Source organism: Patella vulgata, chromosome 9 (assembly GCF_932274485.2).
Source record: "Patella vulgata chromosome 9, xgPatVulg1.2, whole genome shotgun sequence".
Classification (NCBI taxonomy): Eukaryota; Metazoa; Mollusca; class Gastropoda; family Patellidae; genus Patella; species Patella vulgata.
Window position 1 is genome coordinate 37,391,287 of NC_065887.2, and position 26,768 is coordinate 37,418,054.

A 26,768-nucleotide genomic window follows, 5' to 3' on the forward strand; every position below is an offset into this window, starting at 1 on the left:
ATACATTCTGTCACTGATGGATAACATGTAACTGTTAAATGGTCATACTTTGACATCTGAGTATTGTGAGAGGCAGAAGGAAAATATCGTACAAGGTAGGGTTCCATCAATGCGATCTATCCATGTTCCTACAATTAGTTGACTGGATTTACAAAACTTATTTGTTTTTCAAAGTTCTATTAATTTTTGGTATCTCGAATTTTTTTTAAAGATACAAGCTCTCTCGCATCATTTTGGCGTATATTTGGGATAACTGGAGGCCACTTTGCTAAAACACAGAAACTGAGACTTAACAGAACATAATGTGACATACCAAATACATGTACTACGTTAAAGTTTTATTAATAATCAGATGTACACGATTTTGACAGGAAATTCTAAGACGGCAAATAAATCGAAATAGAAAAACCGTGACCATCAAACACCAAAATATAATAAAACTTCTTCCGGGCATATTATTAGCGAGGAAAGAATAACGCTGTTATTGGTCGGCAAGAGGTCCACAATTAGGAAAAATATCGTAAAACATCGAGATTTTTAGCGCCAAACGAAACGAAATGATTGGATTGGATACCTGTCAGCCAACATAAGCGATTGATAATAGCATGCATCATCACTAGCGACAAAGTGACACTGGTGCGGTCACCAATATCATCAATGTAGCGTTCTACAGGCCCGGACTAGACCCTGATTACCTGCGTGGCCCGGATACCCTGACGTTGACGAGAGCCTCATACGGAACAAGGACGGACCGGGGCCCCCACAGCGTGAAAGCCCGGGCAGGTGGTTTATAGTTTTAAATTCAACAATTTTTCCAAGCCTCTAGGTACGCACATTCAGAAAAGTCACCGATTTTCTTCTACTTTACGATCAAGGAACAGTATACTTTTTTTTATTTATTTATACCAACAACTCTTTGTAAAACATTACTTCGGGGCCTCTGAGTACTCGTTTGAATGCACGTAAAAGAACCCGTGGCAGTTGGAATTTGGAGAAGAGACGTCGTAAATTCCGCTGTGCGGATACGATTTCCACTACAGCACACTGCATGGAACATTCCCATCAAAATGTTCTGACCGAAAACATCTGCACAAAAAAGACACATAAATGAGAATTTTTCATTTTTTAAATTATGAAATTTGATACGCCTTATACAGATGTTTATGTCAGTATAATCAATAACACACGAAACAATTATATGGAAAACAAGTGACTTTAGAAGTTTTATTTCTCGCCACGTTTTGACAGGAGTTCTCGAGAACAATCACCGAAACGTCGCCTGGAATAACCTTCTAAAATAACTGTATTCCATATAAATGTGTATTGTGTTATACGCATTCCATTATTAATGTCGCTGAAACAAAGTACGATGAATAGCGTATTAAGTATACAAAGTTAAAGGGATGGTGTCCAATATCGCAGCTGTTACAGCGACATAATATGGTCGATGTGAGCTGTCATATTTTCAACCATAGCATGTTTTCATCAATCATCCTTATTCTGATAGAGGCTCATTCTCTCCGCATCTGGATAATTGAGGCTACTATATAACTCTGTCTCCTATTCTGCCATGAAACTTGGCATGCTGGTTCCTTGGAAAATGTGGCTTCCATTTTTTGTTATGATGGCACAATTAAGTACAGGGGGACTGCACCATACAAAATTTACACAAAAACAAATACACGGACAGGACATCATATTAAAAAAGTGAATGGACCCGGGGGCTAGCCGTAAGCGTCCACTGCGCTGTACAGTCCCGGGTCTGTAGTGATACAGACTTCACTCAAATTTGAAAACAATTAGGAATACAACCCAAAGAACCCATTGTGTAATGCCAGCATGAGTCATGATCGGCTATATGCTACACGAAATACGAATGTAAGCATATGTAGTAAAATTCAACTATACAAGTAACCACATCGGTGAAATGTATAAAAAAAAGTAGTCTAAACTCTAAATTCAATCAAGAAATGCTTCATTATTCAATACATATAGGGTACATGTTCCATCGTCACAAAAACAAAACTGAATACAAAGAAGCAAATAGGAAATGTAGACTGTCTCGAGGGACAGCCGTCTGCTGACTCAGTTGCGACGTTATTTTGGGAATGACGCCATATCTTAGAAGGTGATAAAAAATCACAATAATAAGGGCGATAATCCAGATAAAATAACGTTAAAAGCTTAAAAACCATAAGTTTTAGCGACTAATCGGAATTATTAAGTTATGTAATTGTACAATTTATAATATATTAATATAATACCCCACACAAGAAATGCAAAACAGGCATGTTGAAGAAATCGTACTATGTAAGTGTATTTATAAAGGCATAAAATTAAGGGAGGTAATTCAGACAGGGTTAGGTAACTACAGAAAATCTAAAATAAAATTTAAATTGGATCATTATTATCCAGTATGTAGTCGGTTATATACTCACAAGAAATGTCAAACTTGGTATGTTGAAGAAATGGAAGTTTTGAAATTGCTTTTAAAATGCGTAACTGTGTAGCGCCTTTGGCAGTGCATTTAAAGTAAAGAGATTTTATTCGGGAGAGAAATAGTTCTTTATTGTTACATATTGTCAAAAATCGTAATGCCTGTGAATAGAAAACACTAATATAGCGTGGTATCTGGTATGTTACTATAGATTGACGGATATTTTACTACTTCAAAACCAAATTTGTCCGTTTTGTCGAAAATACCGACATTAAATTTATTGTTAATTATATTGATGTTCAGGTCAAGAACAGATGCATTTATAGTACCGGAATTTTCTTTATTTAATATTAGTTCAGGAGGATATATTTCATTTTTATATTTGTTGAAATTTCCGTTATCATTGATAGGTGTTATGTCATCAATGTATCGGAAGGTATAGTTTAGACTTCTAGCTACTTTGTAATCTGTTTTTCTTGTATGGTCTTGAAAGTCGAATTCGTATTTATATAAATGTGCATGTGCCATAAATGGGGCGGGGTTAGTTCCCATTGGCAAACCAATGGTTTGTTGCATTATCTGATCCCCAACCTCAAATATGGCATTGTCAACGAGGAAAGTTATGATATTTTGAAATTTTTCTTTATCAAAAACTACAGTGTTGGCATTGCGACGTTCTATAATCCATTTAGCATCTTCTGCATAAATGGCCATCAAGTTTCTGCCTTTCCCGAAAGCTCCATTAAAGGCTTTATCTACAAACCAATCTAAATTATCTTTAAGATCTGCATGTTGAAGCATAGTATACAAAGTAGAAAAATCGAACGTTTCTATTGTGTTTGCATTAATTTATTTTTATTTTTTTTTTGTCGCGGTGTTTTACTGCACGTTACAAATTATTTTAATGTTTTACATGAGAGCAGATGACTTTAGATGGGATTATTATAGTACGATGCACATATTACAGCTGGTAACTTTAATAGTCATATTGGTACAATGGTCGGTAGCAACATTTCCATGATACAATTACTTTAATATTCAAAACATTGGTAAAGTCCGCAAATATATTTTCATAGTTTGTATAAAAACTCTTTTAGTCACCTCTCATATTGACAACCATAACTCTCTTCTAATTGGAATTCCTTGAACACAAACTCCAAAGAATGCAGAATATAGCGGCCCGTCTACTTTCCGGTTCCCAAGAAGTCGGGGTAAAAATAATCTCGTGTTCCCTGGGCGAGATCCACGCATTCTCGCCTTTTGCCTCACGTTCTCGCACGCTCGTGTTCACGCCCTCGGCTTCTCGCTCCCTCGACTTTTTGACTTCTCGCCGCGAGATATCGAGATTATAAAATGGCCACAGTAGGCTTCCATAAAATATCTAAGATCAATCCATATTTTCTGCGCTACACCAAGTCTCTAAGATCTGTCCATTGTTACACCGAAACCCAGAAATCTTCCTTTGTCCCACTAACAGTTCACCATTAGAATGACACCCCTGTTAATGTTAGAGATTCCGCTTCACTTAAAACATTTAAACAGCATGTTTTCAAACACGGTAAACAAGTCCCCTTACATTTCTATACTTTGGCAAACGTTCTGTAAATGTTGCCCATACAAAACTTAGACATGGTAATAAATTTATAATGCATGTCTTCATGTAAGTGTTGCTACTACATGGAAAATACATAACACCTTTTCTTCTTTTGCCAATGTGTACAAGGAAGAACGAATCCGTACCATCGATAAATCTCCCGTACCATTTCCACAATATTTCAGGAATTCTTGACGGAAACGTAAATGATTGTGAGAACCAGGATTGTTTAGAAATTGTTCATTCGTATAATATAAGTGCTACAAAACGATGAATATTTCCGAGTTAGATTGATTAAACTGATAAAGTAGTGATTTAATTGACTAAAAAGCCTAACCATATGTCCCTGTTTTATTTATATTCCCATTCTTGTTTTATTTATGTTCCTTTTTTTATATTTTCCTGTTTCACATATTCGAAACATTGGTTATAAAGTCCCTTTTTTATTTATGTTCCTGTTTTATTTATGTTCATGTTTATATTCTTGTTCCTGGTGTAAATGTATTTTCTGTTATACAGCGGTGCTGTTACATAGGCTATAGTTTCTGATAATTTTATTGAATTTTAGATAAGTTAGATTCTATACTGTCTGGTAAAGAAGATTTTATAAAAAGAGTTTCTGTGACTTCTGACTTTCTATTTTTACAGCTTGAAGAAGGTTGTAGGTAGTCCTACATATTTTCCATCTGTTTGCTGTGGCAAAGGACCAATGTGTCTTAGGAGGAGCTTTGGGCGTGGAAACTTTACGAGGCTATAAGGCAGGCTACCTTACCCCTTGTCCCGAACAAGTGCGTTAAAGGGGCCCTAACGGACGAGAGAGAGAGAGAGACAATGGGGTTTAACGTCCACTCAACACAAACTAGGTCATTTCGGGTTTAACATATGTTTCAATTTTATTTCAATAATTCGCTTGCGCATAGGGGTCTTTAGCCGTGGGAGGAAACTGGAGGATCCGGAGAAAACCATTGAGGTTGGACAGGCAATCCTACTCCTTGTCACGTACAACCGGGGAATCGAAACCACGTCAGTTAACTCAATGACAGACCTTATGATACAGCGCGAACGCCCTAACCAGTCGGCCACCCAATCCCCCGCCTTAACGGACGAAGAAGTGTATATAGTAAAGATTAACTATTTAAATTTGAATAGAATGAAGATCTAATTTAATAACATTTATTTCATATTGGTCTCATTTTATTTTTACAGATGACAAATATAGATGTGAGAAGACAGACTTTAAAGACTTTGATTAAATCAACTAAAAATGTTAAAAAGCGGAAAGGCCAGACCTATAACTCTTGGATTCATGTAGCAATTGGAATAACTGTGACGCTTGCGATTGGTTACTCTTTTCAGATTATGTCCAACCAAACGACTTTTACAAGACCCGAAGAATCAAGTTTAATTATTTTAAATAAAAGTGTGAGTAAAGTGTCGGGTTATAGAGCGGATGATTTATATAGTTTATATGAGAAAGGTTTAGTATTAACACCGGAAGATGAAAAGTTATATGAAGCCGGGTATAAACAACATTACTATAATCAATATATCAGTGATAAACTAGATCCTAATAGACGTATACCTGATGCTAGACACAACCGGTAGGTCATATATACATATTCTGGTCTTTGTCTTGTTGCCATTGTTATATATTTAAATTTACAAGGAAATTTGGTAACTATGGTGAAATTCGCTTTTGTCATGATATACCAATATGTCATATATAAATGTTGTTACTATGGTGATATATTTTGTTTATGTTTCAGGTGTAAGTCTCGTAACTATGGTGATAAGCTGCCAACTGTTAGTGTAGTTATATGTTTTATAAACGAAGCCTTTTCAGCTTTAATAAGAACGGTTCATTCTGTTATAAATAAAACACCTTCCTATTTATTGGCTGAAATTATTCTTATAGATGACAACAGTCAGCTAGGTAGGTAACATTCTGTTATAGATAGTCCCCCAACACTACCGATTATTTTCAGATGAGTAGAATTATAATATGAATACAGTATAATATCAAATTAGGGTAATTATGTAAAGGCCATTTGACGTATATATGTTGTTTTACACCGCCATCTCTTTCAGTTTATATAGATAATGATTATTTCCCACATTCATTTTTCAGTTTTTATCTTGGGAAAATGAACCGGGTGGGGTGGGGGTGCACACTGTGACAGGAATATTTAGGGCTTCAATTGAAAAAGTGAACATTTCCCAATCACGGTATTATTTTAGGTGTAAGTCATCACAAGATACCTCAATGCCAGCACACTGAAGAACTCGGCTTATAGAAATGAAATGAAATGGGGTTTAACGGCCTACTTTTCTGCGCAGACGGGAGTAATGATGACGGGAAAACGGTTTTAAAATGAGCCAAACAAAACCCCAAACAAGGACTTTAGATAGAAAGAATCGCTGTAGTTAATGCGACAGGCCTTGCCAAATGCCAACTCTTTGGGGAGATAGTATGCAAGAAGCATAGAAATATATTTCTATGGTAAGAAACTTTAGTAACGTGGAGGCGGCATGACGTCAGTTTGGTGAAGTCATCGACGCCATATTGTTAACCCAAAACAGCATCTATCTAATTATTTTGACAATATTCCGGGTTGTTCCGGGTAGACGGACAAAGTGAAAAATAGATAAGAATATAATATTTCTGTGAAAAAAAAATCTTTTTGCCTTCTAGTCAACAAAATAAGGTGCTCGAAATCACATTACTTTTTTGCCAATCTGCTTTAAATTGACTAATGGATAAAACACGTAAAAGCAATATAATAAACACTGTCTGGCGCCATTGTTGGCGAAATGACACGTGTAAGATGTCATTTTATAGGTTTTATTAGTCACCGGACTCATTGTGCACAGTTTCCGATTCATTCTGAAATAAATTCTTCAAATAACTTGTATTCCATATAATTGTGTCATCTGTTGATTTCATCCAGCTACTAAATGCCGCTTAAACAATAAATATCCGATTCATTTCGCAAACGGTTGATCCAATATGGCGGCCAAAATCCTCCAATATGACGACAGAAACTGGATCGAAAAGTATTCTTTCAATGCCAATAGCAACATACACGTGTGATATGTCGTTTCAGGGGTAGAGTGGGACGTGAAACACGAATATGCCATTTCCAAGCTGACAGAACTAATTTTAAACGGGAAAGCATACAAGAGTTAAGCGTTTTTGCGACTACAGACCTACACATGTAATAATAACAAACGTAAATTGTTTCAGACATCCTTGAATCTTATCTTTCATATATTACATCGATCATAATACATTATAATGCACTATATAATAATGTATTCCGCAGTAATCTCAGAAAACATGTGTCAAGAATCTTGACTTGGTTCCCCGAGAAATGATCACGGATCTAGGGGGTTGTACCCCGATTATATACCCAGCCAAATTAAAAACTTGACACTCGGGATTTGTGGGACTAGATTTTTAATATTTGGTTTAAGGCAACTATTTTAGTGTTATGTTGTGCACAGACGACCTTGACATCAACAGAAAGCAAGAATACGTCTCGCCGAAAGTCCTTGACATTGATAACGTTCGTGATGTCACAGTACCCCCCAAAATGAAATTCACAGACTTGGAGAACAATCGGAATAAAGTGTTTACTAACGGTTGTGGCCTCCTCTAGCGTCTCGTTCTGCCACACAACGTCTTCTCGTGGATCTCAGAACATTAGTAAACACTACCCGAGGAAGACGTCGCCACTGCTCAGCAAGAGCATGTTGAAGGTCCTGCAACGTCAGTGGTGGATTCACTTGCTGACGAACACGTCGACCCAGTTCGTCCCAGATGTGTTCAATAGGATTAAGGTCGGGGCTAAGCGACGGCCAATCCAAGACTTGGACACCGGCATTTCTTAAAAAAATTCTGGGTTGCAATTGCTGTATGGGGTCGAGCACTGTCTTGTTGAAACGTTAGTCCAGGCCCATGTCTCTGCATAAACGGTAGAAGAACAGGTTGCAAAATCTGGTCCCTGTACTGGGCAGCATTTAAGTTCCCTTGGACAACAACAAAAGGAGAACGTCCATATGCACAAAAAGAACCCCAAACCATGACGCTGCCGCCACGCATACTTGAGCGTAACGTTCACCTCGTCTGCGGTACACTGGGACCCTGCCATCGGAAAATCTCAAAGTGAATCGAGATTCGTCACTAAAGACAACCGAATTCCACTGTCTTTGAGTAAATCTTATGTATCTTGTGGCCCACACAAGTCGGTTACGGCGATGAAGAGGTGTCAATATTGGTCCATTATAGGGCCTTCGAGCTCGAAGACCAGCAGCCTGCAAGCGATTTCGAACAGTTTGTGCAGTTACCCTTCCACCAAACATCTCTCTACTTGTGGAGGTTGCAATGACAAATCTGTTTCTAAGATGACGTAATCGTATTGCTTGATCGTCCTGGAGTGGCGTCACAAGTGGCGCCCCCGCCCTTGGGCGGTCGGCATTAGTTCCAGTTTGAAGCACTCTCATTCTAAGATTAATTATTGTCTGGCGTGAACAATTAAAGGCTCTTGCAACAGTGACCACAGACTGACCAGCATAGAGCCCACCTATAGCACGTAGACGTTCTACATTTGAAAGGCGCGGCATTTTCTAACAAAGATGAAAATAACAATTTTAATTTGTTTTTCCAGTTCAAGTTACGTGTGCGTGTTCAGTTTAAGCAAACTTGCATCGATTGACCTCACGAGTTTGTGTTTGCGCGTGTTTTATAGGTTTTTCATCTTTATATGCTCAAAAGTCACGTGATCCACCTGACTTTACAATTTTATGAAATTAAAGGCTTCTTACTACTTACTATCGTTAGAAACACTTTAAAATTTATTTGACTTACCAGAAAAAATTTGTTGTTGAAATTCATCAGTGTCAAGTTTTTAATTTGGCTGAGTATATGTCCATGTTCAAATCTTCGGGACCTAATCATAATCCATCAACCAGGTTAGCCCATAGTTTTCAGAGGTAGCAAAGTACAGACATCTTCACTAGGGTCACTTCTATCAGAAATTATTGTCAAACACCTTGTTCCCCGAGAAATGGTAACGGACCTGGGAGATGTGTCCCGACTAACAGTCAGCAACAATTAAGAAATAAACGACCTATGAGTAAAGAAAAACAAGCATTTTGAATATTATGGAAATCTTAATCCGACTGTGAAATCTAATCTGTAAGCCATCAGTGGAAATCAGTGGAAGCCTGCATGGGTAAAATGTCAACATTAAAAACGGGCATATTCTGGTCATTGCCCGTCGCACACACAAATGCAATGTGTATGTCAGTATGGTTGATAGATTTATTTGGCATAACATAATAAATCAAATCTTAAAATTTATTTTTAGAACTAATTTTGGGGCCCCTTTAACATTGGAGCTCTTGGGTGCAATCTGATGATCAGCACCGCGCTTAATCCGTGCCTGGTGGAAATGGTTAAAAAAAATCTCCCAAAATATGAGCCTCTGTCGTTTTCTATAGAAATTTGTGCCCAAATCAGACACTTTTTGTTTGGTCCAGGTCAAGTTGAAATAATGATAAACAAGTACAGTTTCGACACATCTGTTGTCAGGGGGAGTACTGGGCCTTGGACCGCCAGATTTGGAAAAACATAATTTGACATATATTTTTTTTTTTCAAAATAACTGAAATTGATCTTCGTATCCACTGAAAAAACCTAATAGTCTCAACCTGGGGAGAGAAATAATCTATGTGAGTGGGGAGCAGGAATAGTGAATCAAACTAGTTTCGTTTTCTCATCATATCACTTAGTAGTGTTTACCGCGATGGTTGCCCAACGGAACCAGTTGGTCCGAGGGCACAGAGCTACCCAGTCAGCCCATGGCAATTTTAATCCGGGGGTAAATGCGAAATTATGATTATAAATGGTTGCAAAGTGCAAAGTTTTTAAAATCGAAACCGAAATCAGAGGAAATTGGATTCCAGTCACACATTAAGTCGATCACCAGCAGCTTTAACTGGTTTCCTGTCCCATTTACGATTAAAGCCAACAAGCAAGGAGGGTTGTTTAATGGTGCGTGTACTTACATTGAGAGGACACTTTTTCGGAAAAGAGTGCACACAGCCACACACACCCATATATCCTGGTTGTAAATATCGCCGGATTCTAGTGTTATCAACCATTCCCGGTTTCTTTGGTTTTTGCATACACGACCTACCCTGCTTATCCGCCCAGCATGCCTCTAATGAAGTCCCTGATATAACTTCTCTTACATAATATTCTAATAACGCGGTATTTTAATATAGCAATCATTCATTTCATTTTATTAGATATGAAATATATTTTGTGTTTTGAAATTTTCATAAGTCTATACAATCTGTTGTATATAGCCTATTTTTATAGAAATTACATGATTTATTATAGCTGTTTAATTATACAATCTGTTGTATATAGGCTACTCTGTTTGAGGTGATATGTTTAATTCTATAACTTTATAGACATTACATGATTTATTATAACTTTAAGAAAAGGGGAGTTTTATTTACTCCACACAACCAATAATTTTAATGTTTTAGGGTTAGCCAAAATCGTCATAATGGTAAAATGACGTCATTCCGTCTACAGGCCCCAAGTTCAGAAACCATTCTCAGACTTAAGTTAAGAATTTACTCAACATTCAATCACTGATTATGAGCAATATCTTTGATCCAGAAACACAAAACTTTGCACATAGTTTCTTATTGATGTATTTGATATATTAAAACAACAAAAGTTTTATAAAGGGCTATATTTTAGTTAAAATAAGGCAAACAATTTTGAGTAAATTCTTAACTTAAGTCTGATAATATTTTGTGATGTGGATTGTTGGTTACGGTTATGTTTAAGAATTTGGGGGAGAGGTTGAGTCACCACATAAGCACTGACCTAGGATGATGAAAATTTAGTTCGTGATATTTCCTGGTTTTATGAAAATACACACAATACGTTAAAGTTATATACAAAGTTGATTTCTCTGTTTTTCGGTGTTGGTGGCGCCGATGGTCTTCCTTAGGTGGTGCTTCTGGTAGTTTTGTTTCTGAAAAAAAAGGATACATTTGAGGCTCTAGTGTGAGAGCCTCATTAGCTCCTACTAAGAATTGGATTTTCTAAAAAAATGTGTTTGTTCCACTATCGCCGGTTTAGGGTTAGGGATTCTTATATCTAATTGATTTTATTTACTAAGGGTTAGGGATAGGATTTGATATATTGTTTGTTTTGGATTAGGATGAGGACTGGTCTTATTTAGTCTAATTTACTGTGTAGCCTACTAAGATGTCGTTGAGATTTTGTATTTTTAAAATATGTAATTATAAGATTCCCTGTGAAGACTTTTGGGTGGTTTTCCTCCTGGGGATCAGTATAGTGTTTTCTGATGATTTTGGAAACACTTGCTGTTGTGGTGCTAAATGGGACTACAAAGGGGGCTATTGCGCTAGCCGTATGAATATTCAAATCTTGGGGGTGGGGGGGCTATTATTAGCCTAAAAGTACACTTTAACAAAACCCATCAGACGAAACCTTGGAAAATAACAAACCCCATCTCTCTCGCTCTCTGTCTCTCTCTCCAACTCTTTCCGAAACCCGGCCTACGGTATCAGACCTTCGAATTGATCCACACCCGTATAACGAAAGTCGAGCTAATTGGAATAGTAAAGTATGGGTGTATGCCTAAGTTCAATGCGGCTCGCACATAAACACTATATCACCAATACCATGAAATATATATTATGCAAGTTAGAAATAATGCATAATAAAGATGCATAATATTCTAGTATAAATTATTTCTCTAATATCCACCAATAATTGAAGTATCTTGGTTAGCTGAGCCCACTATGGTTTTTTTTATAAATAAAGGGAAGAAATTTCCACTAAACCAATCGGTGGTTACAGGCCACAAATGGAAAGATTGCGAATTCTCGCAGTTCTTGTCTGCAATATCACTACTGCGAAAGCAGGTTTTAAACCAACAGCTACTATTACTACTACTAGGCCTACTACTACTACTTCTACTACTACTACTACAGCTACTACTACTTCTACTACTAGGCCTACTACTATTCTACAGCTGCTACTACTACTACAGCTACTACTACTGATACTATTGCTACCACCACTACTACTACAACTACTACAAGAGAACGTATTTGTCTCGGATGTAATACTTCGTCTTTTCGCTGTTGAATTGCCCCCTTAAACATACATTATGCAAGAGCTAAATCTTATTATTGTAAGTCTTTATTTAGACTTCAGATGTAATAGAAATTATAAATTAGTTCTTTATTTACACAACAAGCACAAAATCTACTCTGTAGACCCACGGATGGCTTGGATTCGGCTTGGATTTAAACAGGATTTCATTGATTGATTAAATTTTTAAATGGCGTCGTAAGCGGAGATTAACCGTTACTTTGACGTCATACTCCCGGAAATTTTAGATCGAGGCTAAATGATTGAGTGTACGAAGCGAGGCCGCTGTTGAGCGAGGCCGTATGTCGGTCAATTTGATTGAAAGTTCGATATATACGGCCTTGATATTATGTTTAGTTGTGGTTAAAATGAGAGTTTGGATATCGGTATTATACGCTCTTCTGTCACTTGCGTTTACAGAAAAATTATGAAAATTGATAAACATCGCAGCTAACATCACCCCAGTTGAATTGAATTGCAGCCCCATTGGATCGCTGTTTCCTATTTCAGTATTTGTCTGCTTCGGGAGTTACCTAGGCCTACCAGTTACAGTACAAGAGTACACGCAGGCTAACAAGAAGTCGGCTATAATTATGCCTCATTGATTTCGCTTCTTATCTATATATTAAAAGTCTTATTTTTAATTTGTAGTAAAAATAACCCCGTCTCAAACCGAATAGGCTAACGGTACCACAGCCATTGAAAACGTTACTTGATAATCGAGATTATGTAGGTGGAGTTAACGCCTGTCAATCAAACGATCGGCCATTCTCGGAGACGGTGAAGAGAGAGTTCACTCCTATTTCTAGTCAAAAATTACGATCGTGATAACTTTGTTCAGAATAAAGTAATTTGACTGAAATTTTCAATATATTCTTCTTTCATCATCTATTTTAAACTGTTATAGCAAGAATGGCCAACTCTCTATTATAATCTCCCATAATGTATCTTTAATTGGTAGAATTCAATTGTGCTTATATTTTCAGATGATTTACAACAGAACCTTGATTCTCATCTTCAGCAGACATTTTATTCTAAAGTTAGACTATTTCGAAACAGTGAAAGACAGGGGTTGATCAGATCTCGTATGCGTGGTGCAAGAGAGGCAAATGGTGAAGTAAGTACTGCAGTAAAACAAAAGACGCTTATTATTTCTGTTTTAAATATTTAAAAAAAAAATGTTTATGTTTGGGATCTTTGTTTTAATCTCTGCTTACTGCCTTGGGGGGGGGGGGGCATAGTGTAAACGCTAGTGTTTTATATCATAAGGTGTATTATTGAGTCAAGTTGTATGCTTTAGATCACACACATGAATAGTTGCCAGTTTAATCGCTAGCCTGAAGAACACGTGTTCGATCCCTGCATTAGCCGAGAAAGTTCATCGGGATTTTCCGACGTGGTTTGACAGGGTCAGCTGTCTAGTCGTTCGGATGCGACGAAAAACCGAGGTCCCTTGTATATATTGGTGTGCACGTAAAAGATGCCTTGGCAGTTGGAATTCGATATAAGAGTTGGCCATAGTACCGCTGCCCGGGCAAACTTTCCCTCGTAGCACACTGTATTGCGTAGGCCCGTCTTCATTAACCCAGTCGGAGTAGAACAGTGGGAATTTAAACCCTATTTCATTTCTTCCTAGTTTTATAAATTTTAGATAGTTATTGTTAAGTAAAAAAATAATGCATAAACTATCATTACTATGCATAAATTAAAATGAATTAACGAGGAAAGGCCTCTATATAAGTTCGTTTTCGAATGAACAACTTCTAATATTATGAGGTAGTTTGTTCCAGCTAACGAGAGTCTTCGACAAAAAATGAACGATTACAAAATGAAAGTTCTACTAAAAAGCATGGATCCGTTGAAGATCTATGAAATACGCTAGTAAAGGTCCACCATGCCAGATTAAAAGTTAAATACAGAATTTAAAACCACAGACAGTTATAAAATATATTGATCTAAATGTTGTTTAATTTTAACATAAGTCCATTTAAAGCTTACATTTCTATTTTTCCCAATCACCATTGTTTTGTGTATTGATACCCAGATGTTCTTAATTCCAGTCATTACATTTAAATAGTAAATATTGTGACCTTTGCAACTATTACAGACATAATTCTTTACCATTTAATATAAGATGCTGCACCAATTTATTCTCTTTTAAGTCACTGCTCGTTTTTGTTTAAGAAAGCCTTCTTTAACTTATAATTGTTTTCTACGTTTAAAATCCATTAGTGATATCAGATTTTATTCTAAGCTAACCTGTTATATTTTACGTCTATAGTTTAATGTAGTTATCCTATATGTATATTTTCCGACGTGGTTTCCCCTTGTCAGTAATGCAGGACGGAGGGCCTTACAAGGACAGCTGTCTAGTCCTTCGGGTGAGACGAAAAACCGGGGTCCTGTGTAAACATTGGAATGCACGTAAAAGATCCCTTGGCAGTTGGAATTCGATATAAGAGTAGGCGATAGTGCCGCTGCCCGGGCAAAATTTCCCTCATAGCACACTGTATGGCGTATGCCCGTCTTCATTAGCCCAGTATAGGAGCAGAACAGTAGGACGTTAAACCCCATTTCATTTCATTTCATTTCCTATATTATGTATGTTTATTTTTATTGCATATTTTATTGAATTGTATTGTACATCACACCTGAACACGTGCTGTGTTTCTATTACTTGACTGTTTTGATGTTTTTAGACAGAAGTATATAAATGATGATAGTGTGTTCTTGTTTATTTATTTGAAGGTTTTGATGTTTTTAGACAGTCACTGTGAAGTAAATATAGGATGGATAGAGCCACTATTATCTAGGATACTGGAGAATAGAAGTATTGTGCCGTCACCAATAATAGACGCCATAAATACTGATACGATGGCGTACGACTCACAGCCTGTATTTATCGGTGGGTTTACTTGGGATCTTAAATTCAGATGGGATCCACAACCCGATAAAATACTCAGTAACAAATCAGCGCAGTCGTTTCCTATAAAGTGAGTTGATTAATATCTTCCCCTATTTATGAATTCTAAAAAAAAAGCCTTTCTCAACCTAACTACTTTGTCAGTGTCCAATCACTACACCGTATCAAATGCATCTTATTGCGCAATTCTTAGATTTCCCTTTTCATTAAAACGTGAACATTAACATTGCTGGGCTGGACCGTATTTTTGTGTTAAATTACAATTGGTACAACTAATAAATTACCGCGTAAAAAATATTTAAATATGTTTATATAAAATGTATGAATGGCAATCCGTGACCAGAATACGTCAATGCAGTTGAGTTGAGTATCCATAAAGTAGGCAAACGAACTATTGAATTGGTCAGTACCCTGCAGGCAAATTAGCTACACGTAAAACAAATTTATTATTTAAACATACATTATGCGAGAGATAAATCTGCATATTGCATGTCTTTCTTTAGGCCTTAAATGTTATATAAACTATTAATTAGACATTTATTAACACAAAAAGACCTTATTTAACTCGCGATGCCATCTTATGTGTTCGATTTTCACTGGATTTGGATCCGATCTGCTGCTCAACGCTCATTGATGATTAAATGCAAAAATGGATAATCGAGACTATGTTGTTTTTATCGTACCGACTTTAGCAATGATGATGGAGGCTAGGCCTGAAATTTAATCGCTAATATCTCGGATCAGAGTGGAGCAATTTGACTGAGATTTTCAGCATATTCCCATTACATTATTTAGTTTTTAACTATTATAGTGAAAACTGCCAGCTCTTTATGTAATCTTCCATAACGCCCCTTTAATCTAATGCGGCAATAAGTTAATGTACATACTTTCATAACACTAATAAGAACAATTTGATTATTTTCAGAACACAAAACAGTTAAGTTTGTATATATGTTCGTAACGGCAAGACTAAAGAATAGCTTCATATATAATAATGTGAATATTTTCAGAACACGACCCGACACGATGCAAATTTTTTCAGAACACTAGCGATAGCGTTTTAAATACAAACATTAACTTGGTGAATATTTGCAGAACACCAACAATGGCTGGTGGAGTATTTGCTATAGATAAAAAATATTTTCAAGAGATAGGAGAGTATGACCCTGAACTTCACATATGGGGAGGAGAAAATATGGAGCTGTCATTTAAGGTAATACAGATTCTGTCTTGTAATTAAAATAATTAAAGATTTTTTATTTAAGTGCACATACATTATGAGAGAGACAGAGTGAGACAGAAATGAATATGTTCTATGATTATTAGCCATTATAAATGCTGTTACTTTAAATTGTAGGTGTGGCAGTGTGGTGGTCAAGCAGAGATTGTGCCGTGTTCTAGAGTAGGACATATTTATCGTAAAAAGAGACCCGGTGCTGAGGATTCAATTTTATTATTGAGAAGAAATTTACGTCGTATAGCTCATACCTGGTTAGAGGAATATAAGGTAAATAATCTGTACAAAGCTGGTACGACCCATAAAAAGAAACAGAAACCGCACACAACCACACAAAAACACGTAACAAACAGCCAGATAAGATTGGGCAATAAAATCAAATCTCATGATTTCTAAATGGCAGCTTACATTAAAGATACATTATGTAAGATTTAGATAAAGAACTAGCCATTCTTGCTATAATAGTTCGAAAGTAGATGATGTAAAATGAATAATTTGAAAATTTTATTCAAATTACTCTATTGCAAGCGAAGATATTAGCCTTTGAAGGTTTGACAGACGTGTGCAATAATTTCAACCACCGTACTGCTGGTTAATCGAAGCTAAGTCTCGGTCCTCCATATTTGATTAAATCAAAGTATCGCTGAACCATTCTAATCTATTTAATATCGGAGAAATCTGATGCCATCGAGAGTTGATTAAGGCCTGGATCAGTTAATTAATGTCTAATTAATACAATTAATACGATGCAATACGCTTTGAGCAAAATTTCAAGGTCAGAATACTATTTTCAATTCACATTCTTTTGTAAAAGCCCCCATCAAACCAAAGCACGACCTAACACGACTCATATTATTTTTAGTCGCGTTGTAGGCCTAATTCACAAGACGCCCTGACGGCGACTTTGGTCTGACGGGGGGGGGGGGTAATGGCGGTTAATCAGAACGTACTAGAGACGTAATACAGCTTACTGTCTGAGTCTTGGTAAATTTTAAACGGATTTCTTCGATTATGAACAAACTACTTAACTTTGGTTATTATAAACTTACCTGTGTGTTTGTAATGAACTCCCGTTCGATAAAATCCATTGCACAACTAATTATCACAACGATGAGAACAAGTTCTCTCTTGAAAAATTGAAATATCACAAACTTTTCCTAGAGAAAAATACCAATATGGAAGATGGTTACGTCACTCTGCGGAAGATATCATTTCGTATTAGGGGTGACAGCATAGGAAATTCAAGTACAATTACGACAAGAATCCATGACCACTCGGACCAAAGACCACTCGGTTCAAGACCAGTCGGACCAACTGATAGACCACTCAGCCCAAACAAATAGACTACCCGGACCATACAAAAAGACTATTCGGACCCAACAGAAAGACGACTCGGACCAATAATAAAGTGTTGTTTTAATAAATTGATAATTGCGCTTGTTTTAAAGGGACAATAACACTCTTGCTGGCTTGAAAGCTCCAGAAAATAAATAATATCTCTATCTAAGTACTAGATGTTTAAGTGTCCTACCTGTTGTGTAAATTATCCATTACATCCTATTTTACTTGTCCAGAGGGTTCGAAAATATTTTTAAATCGAAGTTTCATTTGAAAAGGTTTATGTTAGACGTTTCAAACCATTATGTTGAATATTTCAAAATTTTTAAATAAGGTGTGTTAAGATGAAATTTGTATCATCAATTAATTGAAATATTCTAAAATAGTACAATTTGTTGATCAGAATAAAGATTGGGACATATTATTCAGTTACAACAAGAGTGGTATTGAGCCTTTAATATGAATACTCGAACCAATAATAAAGTGTTATTTTAATAAATTGCTAATTGTGTTTATTTTAATATGACTACTCGAACCAATAATAAAGTGTTATTTGAATAAATTGCTAATTGTGTGTGTTTTAATATGACTACTCGAACTAATAATAACGTGTTGTTTGAATAAATTGATAATTGTATTCCAAATCGCAAAATATCGAGAACCACACTTGTAGTCACGTTTAAAAAGGGACATATAAACGTCCGGTCTTCGTATTATTATGTGCTGTTTATATTAACGCATCAAGGGCGGATAACTTGAAAACGTGTCTCTCCCCCCCCCCCCACATATATAGTAACCCAGGGGTTAGTGGGGTAGAACGGAATGAAACCACTGGGGATACCGCGAATGTGGAAAAAGTAAAATTAGGCTATCAGACAAGAACAGTATACCCGTATATGTAGAAACTGTCAAAAGTCTGGACATACCGAGTCTCATTGCAAGAGTAAATAAGAAAAATTAGATTGATATTTTTTTGGGCACCATTATTAATTAATTTTAAAACTAATCGTTGATTTATTTTCCGTACACAAAATTGAACTAAACAACTCTAAATATAAGAATTCCGTATAAGAATTATTTGCTTCTTTGTATTGTGATTTAATAATAAATAAATAGCATATTGTCTAGCCTTATAATATAATTTAATTGGTCCGACTGGTCTTGTTTTGGTCCGACTGGTCTTAGTCCGAGTAGTCTTTAGTCCGAGTAGTCTGGATACCAACGACAATTGGCATTGAGTTTGAGCGTTCGCACACATAACTACCCGCATTCCTGTATTTAGTTACCGTCTTTTACATTCTAGTAAAATCTCTGCAAATTTTATAGCTTTACTTTTTGAAATATTTTGTTCTAATTATTTGATTAGCGACTCGGATGGGATTATTTACTTTTGAAAACGCATGCCGCACAAACACAACTATACATTCGTTTTACGGGCTTTATCACACTTCGGTCAAAACTGTCGAATCGAGAATTAATGTTCCGCTTCTTACGGGGTCATACGGGCTTAGTAGCATTATATACCAGTATGTTACTGAAGCGGTTATTATTCGATCGAAAGAATGCGTATAAAATTAAAAATACACTCAGAGAATTTGGAGGTAAGCTTCATGACCCTTGTTAAATTATTTATAACATAAAGAAGTATAATAACAGACAGCTTTATGGATGACATTCACTAGGTTTATTAACTGCAACGTTTCAATGAGGTTACTCTCACCGTTATCAAGCAATGATAACGGTGAGAGTAACCTCATAGAAACGTTGCAGTTAATAAACCTAGTGGTATCATTGCTTGATAACGGTGAGAGTAACCTCATTGAAACGGTGCAGTTAATAAACCTAGTGAATGTCATCCATAAAGCTGTCTGTTATTATATATCACTTTCACTAAATGCCTTTCAAAGACAACATAAAGAAGATAGGATATTTATAGTTTATACATGACTTTATTTTTACGAGTATCCGTGCAATCAGTGATATTTTAATTGTGAAGAAAATTTGATAGACTGGCGATCAATGGTTTCCATATAAATCTCCTATGTAATTGCCTTCAATTGATATTTTTCGTCGCCCAAACCCATATACGAACAAAATGATCGCGCTGTCAAACTATCTTTCAATGTTAACCAACCCCCGCAACAGGTATATTGGAATCGACCAATACGTCACGAAGACATTGTTGACATCGACTCTGTCGAAATTACAAGTAAATTTTCAAATTTTTCAAGAGAGAACTTGTTCTCATCGTTGTGATAATTAGTTGTGCAATGGATTTTATCGAACGGGAGTTCATTACAAACACACAGGTAAATTTATAATAACCAAAGTTAAGTAGTTTGTTCATAATCGAAGAAATCCGTTTAAAATTTACGATGGTTCACACAGTAGTCAAGTGTACAATATTTCGGAATTTGGTCCACGAGAAAAGGACTTATTTAAAGCCATTCAGTAATATAAGGTTTCATAACAATCAAAATTGATTTGAATTTGATAACTATTAATTTGGGAGCTAGGGCTTGATGCCCATTTGAGAGAGAGAGAGAGAGAGAGAGAGAGGGGGTGGGGGTAACGTCCACTCGACACAGACTAGGTCATTTCGGGACTAATATATGGTTTAATTTTATTTCAATAATTCGCTTGCGGGTAGGGGTCTTTAGCAGTGGGAGAAAACCGGAGGACACGGAGAAAACCCATGAGGTTGGACAGGCAACCCTACTCCTTGTCACGTACAACCGGGGAATCGAAACCACGCCACTTAATTTAATGGCATGTGTCGACAGTGGAACACAAAATAGGTTATAATTAAACAGTGGCTTTATCAATGGCTGTAAAAGTTTTAACCAATACAGGTGGTCATCACACATAACGAATCTACATATAAAATCCAGTCAAATCCAAATCAAAGAGGAAGGCATTTTTTTTTTTTTTTAAAAATAACATTTGTTTTTTCTTCAGAAAGAATTTTATATGTTGAACCCTGAAGTTCAAGGTATTTTATATGGTGATATATCAGATCGTCTGGCTTTAAAACAAAGATTAGGATGTACAAGTTTTAAATGGTATTTAGATAATGTTTATCCTGAACAGGTAGGTCATATTGTTTAATATTCTCGGATGTAAAGCTCGCTGTGACATGTGCTACAAACTAGAGGTAGTTGTATTGCACGTTAAACATCCCATCATTCGGATGGTACACGTTGCACACATTGGCGTGCACCTAAAAAAAGCCATGACAGTTGGAATTCGGAATAAGAGTAGGACGTGGCGCCCGGATAGGACAGAAAAGTATGATATTAAACCCCATTTCATTTACAATAATGGGAAATATGGCGACACATTAGATTTATAGTATGGTGTTAATACTAATACAATAAATTAATACAGTGTATAATATAAAACCTTTATCAGTTCAGCGCAAATTTTAATCTTGTAATTGTTATTTTATTTCATATAATTATTACCAGTATAAACAGTCTGGGACTTATAATTATCAATCCAAATAATTACCAGTTTAAATAGTCCGAGACTAATAATTACCCGTCTAAATAGTCCGAGACTAATAATAATTACCCGTCTAAATAGTCCGAGACTAATAATAATTACCAGTCTAAATAGTCCAAGACTAATAATAGTTACCAGTCTAAATAGTTACCTGTCTAAATAGTCCGAGACTAATAATTACCCGTCTAAATAGTCCGAGACTAATAATTACCCGTCTAAATAGTCCGAGACTTATAATTACGAGACTAATAATTACCCGTCTAAATAGTCCGAGACTAATAATTACCCGTCTAAATAGTCCGAGACTGATAATTACCCGTCTAAATAGTCCGAGACTAATAATTAACGTCCTTGATTTCATAACTGTAGTTCATCTATTTATGTATAACTATTCTTTGACAGATTTTACCCTCCGCCCCCAACTATAAATCTCTTGAAGCTGGGAGATTAAATAGAATGGATGATATGATTTTGCGTCATAACAAATTCTCCATTACAAGAGTCGGAAAGGTAGGTATGTTATAATATTCTCGATTGGAAACAAGATCTACTGTTATTTTAAATATTAATATTAATAACTGATATTATGAGGGTTCAGTTAACCTTATCACAGACACTAATAAACAGACACTATAGATACTGTTACACTGGACACAAACTGGGTCATATCGGGACTAACATATGGGTCTTTAGCAGTGGGAGGAAACCGGAGGGCCCAGAGAAAAACCCACGAGGTTGGACAGGCGACCCTATTCCTTGTCACGTACAAGCGGGGAATCGAAACGCGTTAACCATTCGGCCATCCAAAACCTCGTCACAAACAGGGGAATTCCTGAAAATAACGTTATTGTTATACCTGTAACGACTGACGGGGGAAATTACTGATAAGAAGGTTATTGTTACTTGTTACGAGAAAATGAAAAGTTATTATAACGTTAATGTTACTACTTATGAGATTTAACTATAATAACGCTATGGAGATTAAAATGGGAAATCGCCGATATTAATGTCATTGTTATTATAGTGACGATTTAAAGGGGAACCACCCATATTAGCGCTATTGTTATACTAGTAGTGACTAAAGGGGGAATTACCGATAATAGCGTTATTTTTATTCTAGTGACGACTAAACGGGGAATCACGGATATTATTGTTAAATTAGTTACAGCTAAAAGGAATCCCGGATAATAGCGTTATTGTTAGACCAACTACAGCTAATTGAAGATGTTTTCCTCGTGTTTCTTGCATTAAAGGTTACTGAATGTTGTTTATATTTTATTGTGTAGATATTACATATATCATCTGGACTGTGTTTATGGTATAAAGGTTATGAAACAGAAGTTACAGTTATGTTAATACCATGTGATATACAGCAACAACCGGTAAATACACCATATTCTTAATCCACATCTCTTCCTTATTTCATTATAGCTATTTCACATCATATTTGTGTAACTTTCGTCAAGATACCTAAAATTACACAAAATGCGATTTATGTTTTATCACCTATCTTTAAAAAGAGAACATAAGGTGGTGTTCTCTGTAGTGGTTATATTTTGCAACAGACTTTGTGTACTATATTTATTTCAGCGCTTTTAATCTTCTTACCCAACTCACATTTTGGGAAAGGATAGGGAAATAGGGTTTTATTTCAATAATTCACTTGCGCGTAGGGTCGCCTGTCCAACCTCGTGGGTTTTCTCTGGGGTTTCCTCCCACTGCTAAAGAAGCCTACGCGCAAGCGAATTATTGAAATAAAATTGAATCATGTGTTAGTCCCGAAATGACCTAGTTTGTGTCGAGTGGACGTTGAACCCCCTTTCTCTCTCTGATCGTTCGGTTAGGGCGAAACACCCTCATTGCACATGCCTGTCTTCATTGTGAGAAAAGTGGGACGTTAATTCCCATTAATTTCATTTACGATAATTTATACACCCGGCTACCTTTTCTCCTCTTTCTATTTATTCTTTACTCTATTTACTCTATTTGTCTAGGAAATAAATTGTTGACTACTAATTCGGATAGGGTAGGGAACTAGTGTCTGTGTGCCAGGGGCGTGCTGGCAGGGAGTTTAGGAGGACGGTGTCCTCCCAGGCCCCCATTAAACAACAAGTCCACCCGTATAAGCGGGCCCCCCTGAGAGCTCTAATTTTCACGCGGAATCCCCTCAAAAAATTGAGAGTGCGCACGCGAAAAATCATACATACACAACGATTAGTAAAATATATTATGCTGACGTGCAAATGTCTGTCACCTTAAGGTGAAATGGTCTTTGATTAAAAATTTTGCCGACTACAGCAAAATCATAAAGTGGAGTCAGAGAAAGTACAGTAGTATGTCTTATAGTCAAAATAGCAGCATAAATTTGGAAAATATGATACCTAGATGTCTCCCAGAAGTGCTTGCAAAATGCGTTTCCCGTTGTCAAATTTCGGCGAGCGACGGGCCCCTTCGGGGCCAGCACGCCCCTGCTGTGTGTTCGTGACGGATGAAATTCGATTAAGCGTCACGGAAACGCCACTGTTCGGACAAACTTCTCCTCTCTAGTACGGATATTGGTTGCAAGATGGTCGACATATTGTGTTTTCGGGACGTTAATCGTTATTTCTTTTCTGTATGTGTTAAAGATCTTTTTTCGTGGTCCACTTCCACTGAGGTGATATCACAAACAAGCCCATGTTTACGTCCGATTACCCCCACCCCCCTCCCACATACCTTTTGATATCATCCCTTTATATCGAAACAAATTGTGATATTTATTTCAGACGTGGCGTGAAACAGATCATCATAGTTTCAGACCATCAAATTTACACAGAAAATGTTTACATAGTAGCACAGATATTACTTCGTCACAGATTCGATTATGTGACTTTAGGGCTTTTCAAACTTTTATATGGCGGCTAGAGGTAAGTTTTATTTTAAATGGCATATATCATTTCGAATTCATTCAGATATGTATCCCCGCTCTTACCATTGAAGGCATGTCTATAGATTGCCGGGAGCCACGGTGGCTCAGTAAGGCGAAATCTGATTAAAATACAGATCTATATTTCGTTTCGTTTTTTTATACTCTCGATGGCCTACACTGGAAGGTCGCGTCAGGGGTCGTACGTGCGGCTTTTGGCCCTATGACGTCAAACATTGATTAATCAATCAGCGTTGACGTTTCTAGTGGTTTACCCACAAGTCCGTCCATCGCACGCCAAGAATACGCCGTAACAGGTTGTTTCATTGGCTAATTAACCAGAACGCCGGTAATATAACAACTCTTCCAGATTCTACTGTAGTAAAGAAATGCGGTTTAACGTCCTACTGTTCTACTCCAGGTGAGCTAATGACGACGGGCTAGTGTAGTAAAGACAAGTAAAATGAAATTGTGAAATATAAAAAACGAAACGAAATAGGATCTGTGTTTTAATCAGATTGAGTAACAAGACGTTGGCTCCCTAACTTAGAGGTCCCATGCTCGCTACCTGCGTTGGCTGAGAAATTCAACCAGGAGTTCCCGGTGGAGCCCCCATCATCATTGGTGCAAGACAGGGGGCCTGGCAAAGGACAGTGTATAGTCCTTAGGATGGGGAGAAAAACGAGGCCCTGTGTACGCATTGGCAGTAACGTACAAAATCCTTTGACAGCTGGAATTCGATATAAAAGTAGGCCGTAGCGCCGCTGCCGGACAAAATTTCCCCATAGCACTGTTAGATTTATTTGACAAGGCAAGCCCCTAACCCAAGACCTAGCCCTACGTCTTAGCCAAACCGACAATCCTCGGCAACCCTGTTTAAATCTCGTGACCTTGAGGAAATATGCATCTGGCTTTGTCAAAAAGATCTGACCCCATAGCACACTCCCAGTCTTCATTAGTCCAGTCGGAGCTAAAGCTAAACCTCATTTCATTTCATTTTATAGAACAACAAACATCTGATGTAAGGGAAATAACTCTATACCTTTTATAATTTAAGAATACTACAAGTCAGCTGTATCATCCTGCTAGTGGTAAATGTTTGGAACCAGACTCAGATTATCAACAATCTGTAATTCGTCTGGTACCATGTACAGATAATAATAAACGATTACATTTTGTTATGATTAAATAAACGACCAAAGACATGTTATCCCTTAGTTATAGGCGCTTATCATTGTCACCCGATCTGCCTATTGTTAGCATTCTAGTAGCCACAAATTATTTCTTGGCTTGTATTGATTATTTCCTACCTTTGCTCTGAACCTCATAGGGAAGTGAACCCAAAATTGAACGAGACTGGCCACTTCTCGCAACTTCTCGGTTTAGTATGGTGGCTGCATGTTAGCAGCCATTCAAATGAATCTAAATTGTCGCCTTGTGAAGAAGGTGACAAGTCGACAAAATCAACCCGTCAACATGACAAAATAACCCGACGATCGTCGCCTTCATTTCGTCGAGTTGTCGGGCCAATTCTGTCGACTTGTCGCCTTAGACTTATTCAGGTTGTGAATAAGTCGAAGGCGACAAGTCGACAAAATCAACCCGCCAACACTACAAAATAACCCGACGATCGATCGTCACTTTCATTTCGTCGACTTGTCGCCTTCGACTTATTCACAACCCGACAAGTCGATGAATTGAGTCGACAAGTCAACGAAACAAGTCGACGAATTAAGTCGACAGATTGAGTCGACAAATCGACAAATTGAGTCGACAAGTCGACGAATTGACACGACGATCGTCTCCTTCATTTCGTCGACTTGTTGGGTCAATTCTGTCGACTTGTCGCCTTCAACTTACTCACAACCCGACAAAATACAATTATTTCGACTAGTCGTGCGGCAACTTGTCGCCTCGGAAGTCAAACTCGAGCTTCCGCATTTGCCGCACGACAAGTCGAAATAATTGTATTTTGTCGACTTGTTGGGTTTTGAATAAGTGGACGCGAGAAGTCGACATAATTGACCCGACAAGTCGATGAAATAAAAGCGACGATCGTCGGGTTATTTTGTCGTGTTGATTTCGTCGACTTGTCTCCTTCTTCATAAGGCGACGATTTAGATGACATTTGAATGGCCGCTAACAGCCACCATAGTTTAGCATGTTTAGTCCAGAGGGCACTAAAGAGTACCCATCCGCCTGGTTGGTACAGAAATCAGGAGGCATGTTGGCCCACTATCCACGGTGTCCTGGGTTCGATCCTACCATTGGCCAAGAAAGTACCTCAGGATTTTCCAGCGTTGGTTCCTGTTTTCACTGGTGCAAGATGGAGGGCCTGGCAAGGAACCGTGTCTTATATTCGGACAGACCTGAGGACTTGTGTACACGTTATCTTTCACGTAAAAGAACCCTAATTTAAATAACATTGGGCCATAGCGCTGCTGTTCACCAAAAGTACCTCATAGCATACTATAATCTTGCATATACCCGTCATCATTACCCCAGACGGTACCTAACATTGTTTTACTGGCCACCACCAACGGGACGTCACCGCGATTTTTCGCCTAACTTATAGCTCGTCATGTGCTCGCAGGTAATCGTCTTACCGAAGCTATGCATAA

At 37.2% G+C, this 26,768-nt stretch overlaps 1 protein-coding gene across 1 annotated transcript; it reads left to right on the forward strand.

Moving 5' to 3' along the window:
* LOC126832022 (inactive polypeptide N-acetylgalactosaminyltransferase-like protein 5) lies at positions 1–25,357 on the forward strand. The gene is made up of 12 exons (XM_050562704.1): positions 1–95; positions 5,238–5,632; positions 5,798–5,964; positions 13,227–13,357; positions 14,989–15,233; positions 16,259–16,376; positions 16,521–16,670; positions 20,697–20,828; positions 21,645–21,752; positions 22,529–22,624; positions 24,008–24,148; positions 25,205–25,357. Exons 2-12 carry the CDS (start codon positions 5,238–5,240, stop codon positions 25,337–25,339), a joined length of 1,818 nt encoding a protein of 605 aa, XP_050418661.1. The 5' UTR covers positions 1–95; the 3' UTR covers positions 25,340–25,357.
* The last annotated feature ends 1,411 nt before the right edge of the window (positions 25,358–26,768 follow it).

What these genes read in the sequence shown, in the direction of transcription:
- LOC126832022 (XM_050562704.1), top strand. Translation starts at nt 5,238, where the DNA reads ATGACAAATATAGATGTGAGAAGACAGACTTTAAAGACTTTGATTAAA. An exon ending in CCTGGTTAGAGGAATATAAG is followed by an intron (nt 16,671 to 20,696) that starts GTAAATAATCTG and finishes TTTTTTCTTCAG; the next exon opens with AAAGAATTTTATATGTTGAA. An exon ending in GTGATATACAGCAACAACCG is followed by an intron (nt 22,625 to 24,007) that starts GTAAATACACCA and finishes TATTTATTTCAG; the next exon opens with ACGTGGCGTGAAACAGATCA.